The 20,175-nt window shown below is 65.9% G+C and overlaps 1 protein-coding gene across 9 annotated transcripts in view; it reads right to left on the reverse strand.

Moving 5' to 3' along the window:
• Positions 1 to 20,175, reverse strand: part of BCAM (basal cell adhesion molecule (Lutheran blood group)) — a 47,856-nt gene that overhangs the window by 5,671 nt on the left and 22,010 nt on the right. For all 9 annotated transcript variants that reach the window (XR_016347761.1, XM_089772833.1, XM_089772829.1 and 6 more), the window contains exons 6-11: positions 19,116 to 19,298; positions 12,753 to 12,877; positions 11,767 to 11,923; positions 11,181 to 11,296; positions 8,192 to 8,333; positions 243 to 370 (exon numbers count right to left, since the gene is read on the reverse strand). Coding sequence is in view for 8 of the 9 variants with exons in the window: in XM_089772833.1 (XP_089628959.1) it covers positions 243 to 370; positions 8,192 to 8,333; positions 11,181 to 11,296; positions 11,767 to 11,923; positions 12,753 to 12,877; positions 19,116 to 19,298 (851 nt within the window). In the remaining variant the exon portion in view is untranslated. The remainder of the gene's footprint in view (positions 1 to 242; positions 371 to 8,191; positions 8,334 to 11,180; positions 11,297 to 11,766; positions 11,924 to 12,752; positions 12,878 to 19,115; positions 19,299 to 20,175) is intronic.

A 20,175-nucleotide genomic window follows, 5' to 3' on the forward strand; every position in this document is an offset into this window, starting at 1 on the left:
GGCGGGGGGGCGCAGAGAGGGGGGCGTGCCCGGCCGGGTGAGGCGCAGAGAGGGGGGCGTGCCCGGCCGGGGGGGGCGCAGAGAGGGGGGCGTGCCCGGCCCGGGGGGGGGCGCAGAGTTGGTCCACATAACGACGGTCATTCTGTGCATGGACATAACACGCTGGGGGGACAGCGGCAGGCAGAGGGCTGCTCCCCATCCCGTGCCCCCTGCCTCTGCCGCCCCACCACATACCCCCTCACCTTTACCCCCGGCAGGCTCCAGGTGAGCTGGGGTTCGGGGTGCCCCACAGCCGAGCAGTTTAGCGGGAGGTGCTGCCCTTCGGCCAGGAGCTGGTGCCGGCTCGGGCGCTCGTCCAGCTCCGGCTTCCCTGTCGGAAGGAACAAAGTCACTGATGGGGGTGCCCAGGACCCCACCCTACATCTGTCCCCCAGAACCCCAGCTGGCCCCGGACACCCAGCCCCCACTCCCCTGGCTCAGCAGCCACCAAGCGAGACCCCCACCCTGCCCCCGTTCCTGTAGGCAGTGGTCCCCAGCGCGGAGCCCTGAAAGGTTGGGGACCACTGCTGTGAGGGGCACCCCGCCCCAGGGCAGCTGGCCACACCAGAGCTCCCCAGGCACAGCCCTGCGGGGGGGGGGGGGCGCGTTATGGGAGAACAGGCTTTGCCTGCAAGGCAGAGCCCGGGGGGGGGGGGGGGGGCAGACATGGATGGTGCCAGAGGTGGATTCTCAGGCCAATGCTCCTGCCAACCCTAGACGGTCCCGGCCCACCCTCTGGGAAACGCCCAACTTCACCCCCCCCACCCATCCGCATACACCCCCACCCTCACCCCCCACCCTACATACACCCCCTACACCACACCCATCCACATACATCCCCCCACACCACACCCCCCCATACACCCCCACCCATCCGCGTACATCCCCCCACACCACACCCCCCCATACACCCCCACCCATCCGCGTACATCCCCCCACACCACACCCCCCCGTACACCCCCACCCATCCGCGTACATCCCCCACCCCCACACCCCATCCATCCGCATACACCCATTCACATACCCACCCATCCACATACACCCCCCACCACACCCATCCACGTACACCCCCCACAGATGACAGACACCCCTACACCACACCCATTCACATACCCCCCACATACACCCCCTACAGCCCACCCATCCACATACACCCCTACACCACACCCATCCACATACACCCCCCACCTTCACACACCCCTACACCACAAACATCCACACATCCCCTTTTACACCGCACACACCCACATCACAGACACACCTACACCCCACTCATCCACATACCCCCCCACATACCACAATACACAGACACACCTACACCACACCCGTCCACATACACCCCTCACACCCACGCGTGGTGCTCTGTGGAGACCAGGCCTTGGGACATCTGCGTTCCTCCCGCGGAGGTTCCGACTCCGTTCTCTGCACCCCCCAGCGCGGTGACACGGGGCTGCCTGGGCCTTCGCTCGTGTTGGAAGATGTTCAAGCGCCGTGACAGCCGCTAAGATGAGAGTGGCGCTGGGGGGTGCTGTAAGCGGGGGGACTAGCCAGTGCCTGTCGCTCTGTTTGACTGTGCTTGTCGTCTGCCAGCGAACGGGGGGCTGTGGTCGAGGTGAGGAGCAGCCATCAGGGCAGCAGCCCACAGAGGGACTTTGCCTGGGGTGCCCCACAGAGTTTGTGTGCGGGGGGGGGGGGGTTCGGGTCGGTTCTAGGGCCGGTTTTGTTCAACCCAGCTGGGGGGATGGGCTGCACCCTCGGCCAGTTTGCGATGACACTAAACTGGGGGGAGAGGTGGATACGCTGGGGGGCAGGGAGGGTCCAGAGTGACCTGGACCGATTGGAGGATTGGGCCACAAGAAATCTGATGAGGTTCAACAAGGACAAGTGCAGAGTCCGGCCCGTGGGACGGAAGAATCCCAAGAAATGTTACAGGCTGGGGACCGACTGGCTAGGCAGCAGCGCCAGAAAAACAGCTGGGGATTGCAGTGGACGAGAGCTAACAGCGTGCCCTTGTAGCCAGGAACGCTAACACATAACAGAAGAACTAGGGGTCACCAAATCAAAATAATGGGCAGCAGGTTTAAAACAAGCCAAAGGAAGTTTTTCTTCACACAGCGCACAGTCAGCCTGTGGAACTCCTCGCCGGAGGATGTTGTGAAGACCAGGAATTTAACAGGTTCAAGAAAGAACTAGGTGAATTCATGGAGGTTCGGTCCATCCATGGCTATTAGCCAGAGTGGGAAGGGCTCGTGTCCCTGGCCTCTGTCTGTCAGGCTATGTCTAAACCGCAAGGCTTTGCCACAAGAGGAAATGCAAATGGAGCACTCGTTTGCATATGTCACGCTTGTATCTGCATTTCCTCTTCGGATCCCTTTTGCACAAGAGGCTGTGTACACGGCCCCTTTTGGTGCAAAAACCCCTCTTGTGCAAGAGCCGTGCCTGCTGACGTGAGGCAGAACGGCCCTTGAGCAAGAGGAGTTTTTGCACCAAAAGGAGCCATCTACACAGCTCCTTTTCGCGCAAAAGTCTCTTGTGCAAAAGTGGCTGCTAATTAATTATGCAAATGAAGTGCGGCCATATTCCACTCCGAACTTCACTTGCATCGGCTTCTGTGGATGAAGGCTACAGCGTAGATGTAGCTCTGGAGTGTTGTGTCCACTTCTGGGGACCCCCTACAGAAAGGAAGTGGACGCACTGGAGAGGGCGACCAAACTGATTAGGGGCTGGAGCGATGGCCTGCGAGGAGCGGCCGAGGGACTTGGGTCTGTTCCGTCTGCAGAAGAGCAGAGTGAGGGGGCTCTGGCAGCAGCCTGCACCGTCCTGGGGGGGTTGGACTCAATGGCTCCCGAGATCTCTTCCAACCCTGGGACTCTAGGGGTGTGTCTAGTCTACACTGCCGCCGAGTTCTGTCGACAGCGCGGTGACAGCGCTCGGCTGTGTGAGTAACCCTCATCCAGCGAGGAACGGCGCCTGTTGCGGACACAGTCCTGGCGCCAGACAGCGTTACTGCACCTGCACCGTCCTGTGCTTCTGCACTCGCCTGTCGACAGCGCGGTGACAGCGCTCGGCTGTGTGAGTAACCCTCATCCAGCGAGGAACGGCGCCTGTTGCGGACACAGTCCTGGCGCCAGACAGCGTTACTGCACCTGCACCGTCCTGTGCGTCTGCACTCGCCTGTCGACAGCGCGGTGACAGCGCTCGGCTGTGTGAGTAACCCTCATTCAGCGAGGAACGGCGCCTGATGCGGACACAGTCCTGGCGCCAGACAGCGTTACTGCACCTGCACCGTCCTGTGCTTCTGCACTCGCCTGTCGACAGCGCGGTGACAGCGCTCGGCTGTGTGAGTAACCCTCATTCAGCGAGGAACGGCGCCTGTTGCGGACACAGTCCTGGCGCCAGACAGCGTTACTGCACCTGCACCGTCCTGTGCGTCTGCACTCGCCTGTCGACAGCGCGGTGACAGCGCTCGGCTGTGTGAGTAACCCTCATTCAGCGAGGAACGGCGCCTGATGCGGACACAGTCCTGGCGCCAGACAGCGTTACTGCACCTGCACCGTCCTGTGCTTCTGCACTCGCCTGTCGACAGCGCGGTGACAGCGCTCGGCTGTGTGAGTAACCCTCATTCAGCGAGGAACGGCGCCTGTTGCGGACACAGTCCTGGCGCCAGACAGCGTTACTGCACCTGCACCGTCCTGTGCTTCTGCACTCGCCTGTCGACAGCGCGGTGACAGCGCTCGGCTGTGTGAGTAACCCTCATTCAGCGAGGAACGGCGCCTGTTGCGGACACAGTCCTGGCGCCAGACAGCGTTACTGCACCTGCACCGTCCTGTGCGTCTGCACTCGCCTGTCGACAGCGCGGTGACAGCGCTCGGCTGTGTGAGTAACCCTCATTCAGCGAGGAACGGCGCCTGTTGCGGACAGAGTCCTGGCGCCAGACAGCGTTACTGCACCTGCACCGTCCTGTGCTTCTGCACTCGCCTGTCGACAGCGCGGTGACAGCGCTCGGCTGTGTGAGTAACCCTCATTCAGCGAGGAACGGCGCCTGTTGCGGACAGAGTCCTGGCGCCAGACAGCGTTACTGCACCTGCACCGTCCTGTGCTTCTGCACTCGCCTGTCGACAGCGCGGTGACAGCGCTCGGCTGTGTGAGTAACCCTCATTCAGCAAGGAACGGCGCCTGTTGCAGACACAGTCCTGGCGCCAGACAGCGTTACTGCACCTGCACCGTCCTGTGCTTCTGCACTCGCCTGTCGACAGCGCGGTGACAGCGCTCGGCTGTGTGAGTAACCCTCATTCAGCGAGGAACGGCGCCTGTTGCAGACAGAGTCCTGGCGCCAGACAGCGTTACTGCACCTGCACCGTCCTGTGCTTCTGCACTCGCCTGTCGACAGCGCGGTGACAGCGCTCGGCTGTGTGAGTAACCCTCATTCAGCGAGGAACGGCGCCTGTTGCGGACACAGTCCTGGCGCCAGACAGCGTTACTGCACCTGCACCGTCCTGTGCTTCTGCACTCGCCTGTCGACAGCGCGGTGACAGCGCTCGGCTGTGTGAGTAACCCTCATTCAGCGAGGAACGGCGCCTGTTGCGGACACAGTCCTGGCGCCAGACAGCGTTACTGCACCTGCACCGTCCTGTGCGTCTGCACTCGCCTGTCGACAGCGCGGTGACAGCGCTCGGCTGTGTGAGTAACCCTCATTCAGCGAGGAACGGCGCCTGTTGCGGACAGAGTCCTGGCGCCAGACAGCGTTACTGCACCTGCACCGTCCTGTGCTTCTGCACTCGCCTGTCGACAGCGCGGTGACAGCGCTCGGCTGTGTGAGTAACCCTCATTCAGCGAGGAACGGCGCCTGTTGCGGACAGAGTCCTGGCGCCAGACAGCGTTACTGCACCTGCACCGTCCTGTGCTTCTGCACTCGCCTGTCGACAGCGCGGTGACAGCGCTCGGCAGTGTGAGTAACCCTCATTCAGCGAGGAACGGCGCCTGATGCGGACACAGTCCTGGCGCCAGACAGCGTTACTGCACCTGCACCGTCCTGTGCTTCTGCACTCGCCTGTCGACAGCGCGGTGACAGCGCTCGGCTGTGTGAGTAACCCTCATTCAGCGAGGAACGGCGCCTGTTGCGGACAGAGTCCTGGCGCCAGACAGCGTTACTGCACCTGCACCGTCCTGTGCTTCTGCACTCGCCTGTCGACAGCGCGGTGACAGCGCTCGGCTGTGTGAGTAACCCTCATTCAGCGAGGAACGGCGCCTGTTGCGGACACAGTCCTGGCGCCAGACAGCGTTACTGCACCTGCACCGTCCTGTGCTTCTGCACTCGCCTGTCGACAGCGCGGTGACAGCGCTCGGCTGTGTGAGTAACCCTCATTCAGCGAGGAACGGCGCCTGTTGCAGACAGAGTCCTGGCGCCAGACAGCGTTACTGCACCTGCACCATCCTGTGCGTCTGCACTCGCCTGTCGACAGCGCGGTGACAGCGCTCAGCTGTGTGAGTAACCCTCATTCAGCGAGGAACGGCGCCTGTTGCGGACAGAGTCCTGGCGCCAGACAGCGTTACTGCACCTGCACCGTCCTGTGCTTCTGCACTCGCCTGTCGACAGCGCGGTGACAGCGCTCGGCAGTGTGAGTAACCCTCATTCAGCGAGGAACGGCGCCTGATGCGGACACAGTCCTGGCGCCAGACAGCGTTACTGCACCTGCACCGTCCTGTGCTTCTGCACTCGCCTGTCGACAGCGCGGTGACAGCGCTCGGCTGTGTGAGTAACCCTCATTCAGCGAGGAACGGCGCCTGTTGCGGACAGAGTCCTGGCGCCAGACAGCGTTACTGCACCTGCACCATCCTGTGCGTCTGCACTCGCCTGTCGACAGCGCGGTGACAGCGCTCAGCTGTGTGAGTAACCCTCATTCAGCGAGGAACGGCGCCTGTTGCGGACACAGTCCTGGCGCCAGACAGCGTTACTGCACCTGCACCGTCCTGTGCGTCTGCACTCGCCTGTCGACAGCGCGGTGACAGCGCTCGGCTGTGTGAGTAACCCTCATTCAGCGAGGAACGGCGCCTGTTGCGGACAGAGTCCTGGCGCCAGACAGCGTTACTGCACCTGCACCGTCCTGTGCGTCTGCACTCGCCTGTCGACAGCGCGGTGACAGCGCTCGGCTGTGTGAGTAACCCTCATTCAGCGAGGAACGGCGCCTGTTGCGGACAGAGTCCTGGCGCCAGACAGCGTTACTGCACCTGCACCGTCCTGTGCTTCTGCACTCGCCTGTCGACAGCGCGGTGACAGCGCTCGGCAGTGTGAGTAACCCTCATTCAGCGAGGAACGGCGCCTGTTGCGGACACAGTCCTGGCGCCAGACAGCGTTACTGCACCTGCACCGTCCTGTGCGTCTGCACTCGCCTGTCGACAGCGCGGTGACAGCGCTCGGCTGTGTGAGTAACCCTCATTCAGCGAGGAACGGCGCCTGTTGCGGACAGAATCCTGGCGCCAGACAGCGTTACTGCACCTGCACCGTCCTGTGCGTCTGCACTCGCCTGTCGACAGCGCGGTGACAGCGCTCGGCTGTGTGAGTAACCCTCATTCAGCGAGGAACGGCGCCTGTTGCGGACAGAGTCCTGGCGCCAGACAGCGTTACTGCACCTGCACCGTCCTGTGCTTCTGCACTCGCCTGTCGACAGCGCGGTGACAGCGCTCGGCTGTGTGAGTAACCCTCATTCAGCGAGGAACGGCGCCTGATGCAGACAGAGTCCTGGCGCCAGACAGCGTTACTGCACCTGCACCGTCCTGTGCTTCTGCACTCGCCTGTCGACAGCGCGGTGACAGCACTCAGCAGTGTGAGTAACTCCCATTCTGTGAGGAACGGCGCCTGTTGCGGACACAGTCCTGGCGCCAGACAGCGTTACTGCACCTGCACCGTCCTGTGCTTCTGCACTCGCCTGTCGACAGCGCGGTGACAGCGCTCGGCTGTGTGAGTAACCCTCATCCAGCGAGGAACGGCGCCTGTTGCGGACAGAGTCCTGGCGCCAGACAGCGTTACTGCACCTGCACCGTCCTGTGCGTCTGCACTCGCCTGTCGACAGCGCGGTGACAGCGCTCGGCTGTGTGAGTAACCCTCATCCAGCGAGGAACGGCGCCTGTTGCGGACAGAGTCCTGGCGCCAGACAGCGTTACTGCACCTGCACCGTCCTGTGCGTCTGCACTCGCCTGTCGACAGCGCGGTGACAGCGCTCGGCTGTGTGAGTAACCCTCATCCAGCGAGGAACGGCGCCTGTTGCGGACAGAGTCCTGGCGCCAGACAGCGTTACTGCACCTGCACCGTCCTGTGCTTCTGCACTCGCCTGTCGACAGCGCGGCTTGCTTGGCCACAGACCTGGCTGTCGTCTAGACGCTCCGTCGCGGAGTCCAGACGTACCCCAGGGTGCCAGGGAGGCTGGTCTCAGCAGGGGCAGATGCAGAACGGGGAGCAATGGGCTCAAGTTGCCGGGGGGGGGGGCTCCAGGCTGGACATTAGGACAAGCTATTTCCTGAGGCAGGCGGGGAGGCCCGGGGGGGGGGGGGGGGGGGTTTGAGGGAATCTCGGGAATCTCCACCCCGGAGCGGTTTCCGTCCCGGCTGGTCACAGCCCTGGCTGGGCTGGCTGCCTCGGGGCTGGCCCTGCCTTGGGCAGGGGCTGAATGCGATGCCCCGAGGTCTCTGCCCGCCCTGGGATCCTAGGATCTGACATGCCCAGTCCCTGTGCTGCCCCCCATGCCAGGCACCACTTAGGGGGCACACCCCCACCTGTGCTGCCCCCCATGCTAGGCACCACTTAGGGGGCACCCCCCCACCTGTGCTGCCCCCCATGCCAGGCACCACTTAGGGGGCACCCTCCCACCTGTGCTGCCCCCCATGCCAGGCACCACTTAGGGGGCACACCCCCCACCTGTGCTGCCCCCCATGCCAGGCACCACTTAGGGGGCACACCCCCACCTGTGCTGCCCCCCATGCCAGGCACCACTTAGGGGGCACACCCCCACCTGTGCTGCCCCCCATGCCAGGCACCACTTAGGGGGCACACCCCCCACCTGTGCTGCCCCCCATGCCAGGCACCACTTAGGGGGCACACCCCCCACCTGTGCTGCCCCCCATGCCCTGTGCCCCCAGCCCCACAGGCAGCCCATACCTTCCACAGTAACCTGGACGGCCTGCTCCTCCCACAGCCCGGGCACGCTGGGCACGGAGGCCTCACAGGTGTAGGTGCCGGCCATGAGGTAGGAGACCGAGCGCAGGGTGTGGCTGCCGGCATCGGCCACTCGCTCCCTGCCCTGCAAAGAGAGGGGTCTGTGCTGGGGGGCTGAGAGTCTCAGTGGGGGGCGCTGCCCTGGCCCATCCCGGCACTGGGGGGCGCTGGCCCTGCCCCCGATATCCCATCCCGGCACTGGGGGGCGCTGGCCCTGCCCCCGATATCCCATCCCGGCACTGGGGGGGCGCTGCCCCTGCCCCCACACCCCATCCCGGCACTGGGGGGCGCTGCCCCGGCCCCCGACATCCCATCCCGACACTGGGGGGCGCTGCCCCGGCCCCCGATATCCCATCCCGGCACTGGGGGGCGCTGCCCCTGCCCCCGATATCCCATCCCGGCACTGGGGGGCGCTGCCCCTGCCCCCACACCCCATCCCGGCACTGGGGGCGCTGCCCCGGCCCCCGACATCCCATCCCGGCACTGGGGGGCACTGCCCCGGCCCCCGACATCCCATCCCGGCACTGGGGGGCGCTGCCCCGGCCCCCATATCCCATCCCGGCACTGGGGGGCGCTGCCCCGGCCCCCACACCCCATCCCGGCACTGGGGGGCGCTGCCCCGGCCCCCGACATCCCATCCCAGCACTGGGGGGCACTGCCCCGGGCCCCGACATCCCATCCCGGCACTGGGGGGCGCTGCCCCTGACCCCGATATCCCATCCCGGCACTGGGGGGCGCTGCCCCGGCCCCCGACATCCCATCCCGGCACTGGGGGGCGCTGCCCCGCCCCCGATATCCCATCCCGGCACTGGGGGGCGCTGCCCCGGCCCCCGATATCCCATCCCGGCACTGGGGGGCGCTGCCCCGCCCCCGATATCCCATCCCGGCACTGGGGGGCACTGCCCCGGCCCCCGACATCCCATCCCGGCACTGGGGGGCGCTGGCCCTGCCCCCGATATCCCATCCCGGCACTGGGGGGCGCTGCCCCGGCCCCCGATATCCCATCCCGGCACTGGGGGGCGCTGCCCTGGCCCCGATATCCCATCCCGGCACTGGGGGGCGCTGCCCCGGCCCCGATATCCCATCCCGGCACTGGGGGGCGCTGCCCTGCCCCCGATATCCCATCCCGGCACTGGGGGGCACTGCCCCGGCCCCCGACATCCCATCCCGGCACTGGGGGGCGCTGGCCCTGCCCCCGATATCCCATCCCGGCACTGGGGGGCGCTGCCCTGCCCCCGATATCCCATCCTGGCACTGGGGGGCGCTGCCCCGGCCCCCGATATCCCATCCTGGCACTGGGGGGCGCTGCCCCGGCCCCCGATATCCCATCCCGGCACTGGGGGGCGCTGCCCCGGCCCCCGATATCCCATCCCGGCACTGGGGGGCGCTGCCCCGGCCCCCACACCCCATCCCGGCACTGGGGGGCGCTGCCCCGGCCCCCGACATCCCATCCCGGCACTGGGGGGCACTCCCCCTGGCCCCCACACCCCATCCCGGCACTGGGGGGCGCTGCCCCTGCCCCCACACCCCACCCTGGCACTGGGGGGCGCGGCCCTGCCCCCGATATCCCATCCTGGCACTGGGGGGCGCTGCCCCTGGCCCCGATATCCCATCCTGGCACTGGGGGGCGCTGCCCTGCCCCCGATATCCCATCCCGGCACTGGGGGGCGCTGCCCCTGGCCCCGATATCCCATCCTGGCACTGGGGGGCGCTGCCCTGCCCCCGATATCCCATCCCGGCACTGGGGGGCGCTGCCCTGCCCCCGATATCCCATCCCGGCACTGGGGGACGCTGCCCCTGGCCCCGATATCCCATCCCGGCACTGGGGGGTGCTGCCCCTGCCCCGATATCCCATCCCGGCACTGGGGGGCACTGCCCCGGCCCCCGATATCCCATCCTGGCACTGGGGGGCACTGCTCCTGGCCCCGATATCCCATCCTGGCACTGGGGGGCGCTGCCCCGGCCCCCGATATCCCATCCCGGCACTGGGGGGCGCTGCCCTGCCCCCGATATCCCATCCTGGCACTGGGGGGCGCTGCCCCGGCCCCGATATCCCAACCCGGCACTGGGGGGCACTGCCCCGGCCCCCACACCCCATCCCGGCACTGGGGGGCGCTGCCCCGGCCCCGATATCCCATCCCGGCACTGGGGGGCGCTGCCCCTGGCCCCGATATCCCATCCCGGCACTGGGGGGTGCTGCCCCTGGCCCCGATATCCCATCCCGGCACTGGGGGGCGCTGCCCCGGCCCCCGATATCCCATCCCGGCACTGGGGGGCGCTGCCCCGGCCCCCGATATCCCATCCCGGCACTGGGGGGCGCTGCCCCTGGCCCCGATATCCCATCCCGGCACTGGGGGGCGCTGCCCCGGCCCCCGATATCCCATCCTGGCACTGGGGGGGGTGCTGCCCCTGCCCCCACACCCCATCCTGGCACTGGGGGGCGCTGCCCTGGCCCCGATATCCCATCCCGGCACTGGGGGGACACTGCCCCGGCCCCCTCCTGGCACTGGGGGGCGCTGCCCCTACACCCCATCCCGGCACTGGGGGGGGTGCTGCCCCGGGCCCCGATACCCCATCCTGGCACTGGGGGGGTGCTGCCCCTGCCCCCACACCCCATCCCGGCACTGGGGGGCGCTGCCCTGGCCCCCTCCCGGCACTGGGGGTCGCTGCCCCTGCCCCCACACCCCATCCTGGCACTGGGGGGCGCTGCCCTGGCCCCCTCCCGGCACTGGGGGGCCCGGCAGGAGCAGGATTTGCTGTTATTCAAGTGGTTCAGAAAGATCCGTGTGTGACTCTTGTGCCGTGTCCTCCCCAGAGGTGGCTGCATCTGAGCCCAGGTGCGGGGCCCTGTAGAAACAGCCCCTGTGCCCCACCCCAGCGGAGTCCGGTTGAACCAGCCTGTGGGGGCCTCCCCGCGCCCCCGGGATCTCACCTTCCTCCAGAGCAGGCGGGGGGGCTTTGAGCCCCGTGTGGCGCAGCCGAGTGTGACTTCTCCCCCCAGGGGTACGGTCACACGGCTGCCTGGCTGCACCGTCAGGGGGTCCAGGTCTGTGGGGGGCAGAGCGTGGGGTCGGGTTAGAGAGAGGCAGCGGGCCCCCCAAACTGCACCTCTTCCGCTCCTGTCTCCCAGCAGCCCCGGGGCTCTCACCGGTGAAGTGGGGGGGAGGGTGAAATGGGGGGGTGGATCACCCAGCAGGCCCTGGGGCTCTCAGGGGTGAAATGGGGGGGTCCCCGGGGCTCTCAGGGGTGAAATGGGGGGGCTCCCCGGGGCTCTCAGGGGTGAAATGGGGGGGGGGGCTCCCCGGGGCTCTCAGGGGTGAAATGGGGGGGTCCCTCCCTGGGGCTCTCACGGATGAAATGGGGGGGTCTCTCCCTGGGGCTCTCAGGGGTGAAATGGGGGGGTCCCTGGGGCTCGCACAGATGAAATGGGGGGGTCCCTAGGGCTCTCACGGATGAAATGGGGGGGTCTCTCCCTGGGGCTCTCACGGATGAAATGGGGGGGTCCCCGGGGCACTCACAGTTCACGTCGATGGCCACCTCCTTCTCCAGCTGCACCTCTGGGGGGCTGTCGAAGTCCAGCACCTGGCACCGGTAGGTCCCGCCGTCGGCCCTGGAGACCCCGGGCAGGGTCAGGACCCCGTCCTGCTTGGTGGCCACTTCCACGGCCTGGGAGTCCTGAGGGGATGGGGGCAGGGCAGCTGGGTGTCATTCCTGGGCTCAGCCCCCCCAACTCAGCCCCCCGGGGCCTGGGCAGCCCAGTGCCCCCCCAACTCAGCCCCCCGGGGCCCGGGCAGCCCAGTGCCCCCCCAACTCAGCCCCCCGGGGCCCGGGCAGCCCAGTGCCCCCCCAACTCAGCCCCCCGGAGCCCGGGCAGCCCAGTGCCCCCCCGACTCAGCCCCCCGGGGCCCGGGCAGCCCAGTGCCCCCCCGACTCAGCCCCCCGGGGCCCGGGCAGCCCAGTGCCCCCCCGACTCAGCCCCCCGGGGCCCGGGCAGCCCAGTGCCCCCCCGACTCAGTCCCCACGGGGCCCGGGCAGCCCAGTGCCCCCCCGACTCAGTCCCCACGGGGCCCGGGCAGCCCAGTGCCCCCCCGACTCAGCCCCCCAGGGCCCGGGCAGCCCAGTGCCCCCCCAACACAGCCCCCCAGGGCCCGGGCAGCCCAGTGCCCCCCCAACACAGCCCCCCGGGGCCCGGGCAGCCCAGAGCCCCCCCGACTCAGCTCCCCGGGGCTCGGGCAGCCCAGTGTCCCCCCCGACTCAGCTCCCCGGGGCTCGGGCAGCCCAGTGTCCCCCCCGACTCAGCTCCCCGGGGCTCGGGCAGCCCAGTGCCCCCCCGACTCAGCTCCCCGGGGCCCGGGCAGCCCAGTGCCCCCCCGACTCAGCCCCCTGGGGCCCGGGCAGCCCAATGCCTCCAGCAACCCCCCTGGTTCTGCCCCATGGGCCACAGGCAGCCCCTACTCGCCCATGCAGCCTGGCGCCCCCCATCCCTGGGCTAGGCCCCCAGTACCTGCACCCGGTAGAAGACGTACTCCGGCTCGGGGTGCCCGTCCCCCTGGCACCGCAGTCTGACGCTGTCCCCCTCCTTGATCACCTGGGGCGACTCCAGGCCGAACTCCACGTTCTCTGTGAAATCTGGGGGGACGGGCTGAGTGAGCTCCGCGTGCCGGGGGGCCGGCGTGTGACCCAGGGTCCCAAGGGGTCTCCGCCCACGCAAAGCCCGTTTCACAGGCCCCCTTGTGAGCAGCTGTCTGCCCCCTCCAGCGACCCGCCGGGCCTCACGCAGGGAGGGCGACTCCGCCAGGCCAGCCGCAGCCTCAGCCGCTCCGGGGATCTCGCCACCTGCCCATCTGCCGGACTGAACAGCCTTGAGCCCTGCCCCCCGGGCCACCGCTGGACCCGGAGCCTCCTCCGTGGGGCGGGCACAGGGCCGGCACCAGCTCTCCCCAGCAGCGCCAGGCAGGGGCCATGGCCCCCCATGCACTCTCCAGCTGCCCAGAGCTTCCTAGATGCGGGCGTGGCACCGCGCCCCACGCAGGGAGACTCCCGGAGCGGCTCGGCACGATTTACCACCCCTCCGGGGGCAGCTGCAGACCGTGGCCACCAGGACGCCGGCTTTCCCTAGGCCACTGGTACCACTGAACGCAGGGCCACGAACTGAGCCTGCAGACCCCACTGCCCTCCCTTAACGCCTTGTGCAGCAAGGCCCCGGCACTACCCCGCCCAGGCCACGGACCTAGCCTGATCCCAACATGGCCCTTGCTGCTCCCCCGCCGATGCCGCCGCTGGGCGCCTACCAGGGCCGCCTGGGTACGTCTAGACGACAGGCTGCTGGCGACAAAGAGCGTCTAGACACATTGAGTTCTGGCGACAAAGGAAGCTGCTTTGTCGACATGGCAGTGTGGACGCAGGGACAGGTTACAGGCAATAACACCTGTCGACAGAACTCAGCGGCAGTGTGGACGCAGGGACAGGTTACCTGCAATAACACCTGTCAACAGAACTCAGCGGCAGTGTGGACGCAGGGACAGGTTACAGGCAATAACACCTGTCGACAGAACTCAGCGGCAGTGTGGACGCAAGGACAGGTTACAGGCAATAACACCTGTCGACAGAACTCAGCGGCAGTGTGGACGCAAGGACAGGTTACAGGCAATAACACCTGTCAACAGAACTCAGCGGCAGTGTGGACGCAAGGACAGGTTACAGGCAATAACACCTGTCGACAGAACTCAGCGGCAGTGTGGACGCAGGGACAGGTTACCTGCAATAACACCTGTCGATAGAACTCAGCGGCAGTGTGGACGCAGGGACAGGTTACAGGCAATAACACCTGTCGACAGAACTCAGCGGCAGTGTGGACGCAGGGACAGGTTACAGGCAATAACACCTGTCGACAGAACTCAGCGGCAGTGTGGACGCAGGGACAGGTTACAGGCAATAACACCTGTCGATAGAACTCAGCGGCAGTGTGGACGCAGGGACAGGTTACAGGCAATAACACCTGTCGACAGAACTCAGCGGCAGTGTGGACGCAGGGACAGGTTACCTGCAATAACACCTGTCGACAGAACTCAGCGGCAGTGTGGACGCAGGGACAGGTTACCTGCAATAACACCTGTCGATAGAACTCAGCGGCAGTGTGGACGCAGGGACAGGTTACAGGCAATAACACCTGTCGACAGAACTCAGCGGCAGTGTGGACGCAGGGACAGGTTACCTGCAATAACACCTGTCGATAGAACTCAGCGGCAGTGTGGACGCAGGGACAGGTTACAGGCAATAACACCTGTCGATAGAACTCAGCGGCAGTGTGGACGCAGGGACAGGTTACAGGCAATAACACCTGTCGACAGAACTCAGCGGCAGTGTGGACGCAGGGACAGGTTACAGGCAATAACACCTGTCGACAGAACTCAGCGGCAGTGTGGACGCAGGGACAGGTTACCTGCAATAACACCTGTCGATAGAACTCAGCGGCAGTGTGGACGCAAGGACAGGTTACAGGCAATAACACCTGTCGACAGAACTCAGCGGCAGTGTGGACGCAGGGACAGGTTACAGGCAATAACACCTGTCGACAGAACTCAGCGGCAGTGTGGACGCAAGGACAGGTTACAGGCAATAACACCTGTCGACAGAACTCAGCGGCAGTGTGGACGCAGGGACAGGTTACAGGCAATAACACCTGTCGACAGAGCTCATCGGCAGTGTGGACGCAGGGACAGGTTACCTGCAATAACACCTGTCGACAGAGCTCAGCGGCAGTGTGGACGCAGGGAGAGTTTGTCGACAAATCTCTGTAGTCTAGACACACCCCTGGAGTCCTGGCTTCTCAGCGCCTGCTCCCACCAACGCGCTCCAGCCAGCAGCACGTACCACCTCAGCCCTGCAGAGCGCAGCGCTGGCCACAGCCCCCAAGCCAGCCCGAGTGTCACCCTCACGGGCTGACAGGGGCGCTGTCGGCGTCACGAACAGGCCAGCAGACAGATCACCAACACCAGATTCTCCAGGCCTCTCCCCTGTGACCCCCCCCCCCAAGAACACCAAAAAAACCCGACAGCTGCTCAGGAGGCTCCCTGAGGCTGCTCAGCACCAAATTTACACTAACACCCTCCAATCCCTAACCAGGAGTCTTCTGTCTGCTACCCAAGATACACACACCCGGAAATCCCGGCGGCCCAGCATCTCCAGCATTGGCACACTCACCGCACGACTTTCTGGCTGTATCGACTCCTCCGCAGACCATTTGCCGCCAGCACTGCCGGCTTCCCGAGGAAACTCCAAAACACCAGTAATGACCCGAAAACACCGCCCCGGCCAGACGCCCTTTGCACCAACATTCCACGTGAAGACGGATTACAGGCCGTCAGGAACACCGTCCCCGTGGACAGCCCTGCACACCTGGTCAGAGCGCCGCGACTGTCGTCTCCCACGACTGCTTCGATTCTGAGACCGCTTGTAACTTCACGTCAGCGGCACGGTCCTGGGCACCCGCACGGCCCTACAATATGCCAACGTCTTTAGGGCTGACCTTGAACAATGGTTCCTCAGCGCCTGCCCCTAACGTCCATGACATCTTCACCATATGGACCCACGGGAAAGAGACCCTTGAAGAATTTCACAGGGATTTCAACACCTTCCACCCTGGAGCAGTGCACTAGGGAAACCCACTTCAGTAGTTAAATAAGGGACACGTTTCCACCACACTGTACCGGAAACCTCCCGACCACTACACTTCCCCTCATGCCATCTCAGCCGATTGTACACAGCCAAGCCCTGAGATACAACCGGATTTGCTTCGACCCCACGGCCAGAGACAAACACACCTCCAGGATCGATACAGAGCTTTCTTACCACTGAAATACCCACCCGGAGAAGTGAAAGCACAGAGCCACAAGAGCACCCAGACACCAACTACTTCAAGACAGGCCCAAAAGAGAAAACAACAGAATTCCACTGTCATCACCTGCAGCCCCCAACTTACCCCCCGCAAGGTATTCTCAGCGATCCACAACCTAACCTGGGACATGACCCCTCACTCTCACAGGCCTTGGGGGGAGGCCACCCCCTAACCCCAAACACATTGTCCAGTAACCACACAGCACGCCTCCATCACACTCATCCAGGACCCCACCTGCCCACACAGCTACACCAGCGCCTTCATCACTGGCCCCAGCCACATCAGCCAGCCAACCAGAGGCACATTGACCTGCACGTCCGCTGGCGTGACCTGTGCCAGCCACGCCCCTCTGCCACGTACACCGGCCAACTGGACAGTCTCTGCGGGAACGAATGGATGGACACGAATCAGAGCTCCGAAAGGGCAACCCACAGGAACCTGACGGAGACGCGGCGAGGACCCTGCGGCGCCTTGTAGGCGAACCGACGTGTTGGAGCAGACGCGTTCGCAGGCGAAGACCCACTTCGGCAGATGCATGTGACGAGCCAGGTCTCTGCCGCGACAGCGTCTGCTCCAGCACGTCGGTGCATCTCTAAGGCGCCGCAGGGTCCTCGCCGCGTTTGCAGATTCAGACTGACCCGGCCACCCGATACCTGGAGACACTTTACCTGCCGGGCTCTCAGCAATGGCTCTCCAAGCCACCCGGCTGCTTCAGGCCAATTCCACAAGCCAAATCCACAGAGAAGGGTTGGAGCTTAACTTCACGGACACGTGGAATTCGTATGCAAATGGATGAAGGGGACATTGGCCGGCTCCCACACGACCTGCCCCGTCCGAACGACTTAACCGGGGCCAAGTGCTCTTAGCAGCCTCTTGCAGCTAGCTGAACCATCTCCCCTCGGGCTCGCTCGATTGTCTTTTCTTTCCCCCTTGTGATGCAGGGTCAGTATCTTGCCGGTCCCTACGCTTGGGCTGTGAGCGACCCCTACTGGCCGGAGTCGGTCCCTACGCTTGGGCTGTGAGCGACCCCTACTGGCCAGTGTGGGTCCCTACGCTTGGGCTGTGAGCGACCCCTACTGGCCGGTGTCGGTCGCTACGCTTGGGCTGTGAGCGACCCCTACTGGCCGGTGTCGGTCCCTACGCTTGGGCTGTGAGCGACCCCTACTGGCCGGTGTCGGTCGCTACGCTTGGGCTGTGAGCGACCCCTACTGGCCGGTGTCGGTCGCTACGCTTGGGCTGTGAGCGACCCCTACTGGCCGGTGTCGGTCGCTACGCTTGGGCTGTGAGCGACCCCTACTGGCCGGTGTCGGTCGCTACGCTTGGGCTGTGAGCGACCCCTACTGGCCGGTGTCGGTCGCTACGCTTGGGCTGTGAGCGACCCCTACTGGCCGGTGTCGGTCGCTACGCTTGGGCTGTGAGCGACCCCTACTGGCCGATGTCGGTCCCTACGCTTGGGCTGTGAGCGACCCCTACTGGCCGGTGTCGGTCGCTACACTTGGGCTGTGAGCGACCCCTACTGGCCGGTGTCGGTCGCTACGCTTGGGCTGTGAGCGACCCCTACTGGCCGGTGTCGGTCCCTACGCTTGGGCTGTGAGCGACCCCTACTGGCCAGTGTCGGTCCCTACGCTTGGGCTGTGAGCGACCCCTACTGGCCGGTGTCGGTCGCTACGCTTGGGCTGTGAGCGACCCCTACTGGCCAGTGTCGGTCCCTACGCTTGGGCTGTGAGCGACCCCTACTGGCCGGTGTCGGTCGCTACGCTTGGGCTGTGAGCGACCCCTACTGGCCGGTGTCGGTCGCTACGCTTGGGCTGTGAGCGACCCCTACTGTCTGGTGTCGGTCTCTACGCTTGGGCTGTGAGCGACCCCTACTGGCCGGTGTCGGTCGCTACACTTGGGCTGTGAGAGACCCCTACTGGCCGGTGTCGGTCGCTACGCTTGGGCTGTGAGCGACCCCTACTGGCCGGTGTCGGTCGCTACACTTGGGCTGTGAGCGACCCCTACTGGCCGGTGTCGGTCGCTACACTTGGGCTGTGAGCGACCCCTACTGGCCGTTGATCCCAGGCTCCACGTGGCGTTTCAATATTTCGCAGGCGGAGCGCCATGCGGCTCTTGCTCCATTTCAGGCGGAAGTGCCCTTATCGACCGATTGAACAGTCGATGGAAATTCCGACTATTCGTTTAGTTGATTCATCTAATTTTAACATCCTGACGTCAACGTTCCCGTCACGTGTCTCAGACGTGCGTCTGTCCAGCCATCCGCGAGGCTCTTTGCTCAAGAACCCCTCCTCAGCGGTCAGGGCTAGGGCACCCAAGCCAGCTCCGGGATGCTCGTGCCGCGTCAGTGGGACATGCCTGGAACTCGACTGTTTCTCCTAACCCGGAGAGGGCGGGGCTGGTAGACTGGCTGCAGGGGGGCAGCGAGGGGCCAGAGACGGGGCCAGGACGTCTGTAACCCCACAGGCCGGCAGGGGGGGAGAAAGGGCGGCTCTCCACCACACACTGCTGAGTTTGTGCGTCTCTCCGTCTCCCCCCCAAGGAACTGCAGCAGCCATGGGGAGGCTGCGGGGAGAGAGGGCTGGGGATGTCTCTCCACAGGGCAGCCTGCGCCTGGACCCTCCTCCCCAGCCCCGGCCCCGGCCAATCCAGTGCTGTGTAGGTAACAGCTGCCGTCCCTCCCCCGACCCCGACCCGGCCGCTCCTCACCAGCGTCGCTTGCTTCCCGGATGGTGCGACGGCCTTTGAGCAAGGCGGAAGGTGCTCTTACATTTGCACGTGAACCCCGCCAGGCGTGTGCACTAGGAGGAGGCCCTTGCACGTGCGTGCGAGTGCAGAGACCTAGCGGCTGCGGCTCGCAGGCGGGACTGGCTGACCAAGGTCTCTGTCCCTGCGCGTGGCTGCCCACCACAGGGGTGGTTCCCAGTCCCGGGGCGGGAGTCAGGGTCAGGCCCCCGGAGAAGGGGGGATACTCACAGTGCAGCACCAGGCTGAAGAGCTCCGAGGTGTGATTGCCCACCTGCCCCCGGGGCAACGGGTACTGCACCAGGCACTGGAACTGGGCGTCCTTCTCAGCCTTGCTGGGGCGCAGGTAGAGTGAGCTGGACACCGACTGCAGCCCGGAGGCCTCCTTCACGGTGCGGGTCACCATGTACAAGTCTGGGGAGTGAAGGCGTCACCATGGAGACGGCAGGACCACGGTGCGGGGGCACAGGGCTCAGTGCGAGGGGAGGACCACGGTGCGGGGGCACAAGGCTCAGTGCGAGGGGAGGACCACGGTGCGGGGGCACAGGGCTCAGTGCGAGGGGAGGACCACGGTGCAGAGGGCACAGGGCTCAGTGCGAGGGGAGGACCACGGTGCGGGGGCACAGGGCTCAGTGCGAGGGGAGGACCACGGTGCGGGAGCACAGGGCTCAGTGCGAGGGAAGGACCACGGTGCGGGAGCACAGGGCTCAGTGCGAGGGGCACAGGGCTCAGTGCGAGGGGAGGACCACGGTGCGGGGGCACAAGGCTCAGTGCGAGGGGAGGACCACAGTGCGGGAGCACAGGGCTCAGTGCGAGGGGAGGACCACGGTGCGGGGGCACAGGGCTCAGTGCGAGGGGAGGACCACGGTGCGGGGGCACAGGGCTCAGTGCGAGGGGAGGACCACGGTGCGGGGGCACAGGGCTCAGTGCGAGGGGAGGACCACGGTGCGGGGGCACAGGGCTCAGTGCGAGGGGAGGACCACGGTGCGGGGGCACAGGGCTCAGTGCGAGGGGAGGACCACGGTGCGGGGGCACAAGGCTCAGTGCGAGGGGAGGACCACGGTGCGGGAGCACAGGGCTCAGTGCGAGGGGAGGACCACGGTGCGGGGGCACAGGGCTCAGTGCGAGGGGAGGACCACGGTGCGGGGGCACAGGGCTCAGTGCGAGGGGAGGACCACGGTGCGGGGGCACAGGGCTCAGTGCGAGGGGAGGACCACGGTGCGGGGGCACAGGGCTCAGTGCGAGGGGAGGACCACGGTGCGGGGGCACAGGGCTCAGTGCGAGGGGAGGA

The sequence above is a fragment of the Pelodiscus sinensis genome, chromosome 22 (genome assembly GCF_052426305.1).
Source record: "Pelodiscus sinensis isolate ZL-2025 chromosome 22, ASM5242630v1, whole genome shotgun sequence".
NCBI classification, from domain to species: Eukaryota; Metazoa; Chordata; order Testudines; family Trionychidae; genus Pelodiscus; species Pelodiscus sinensis.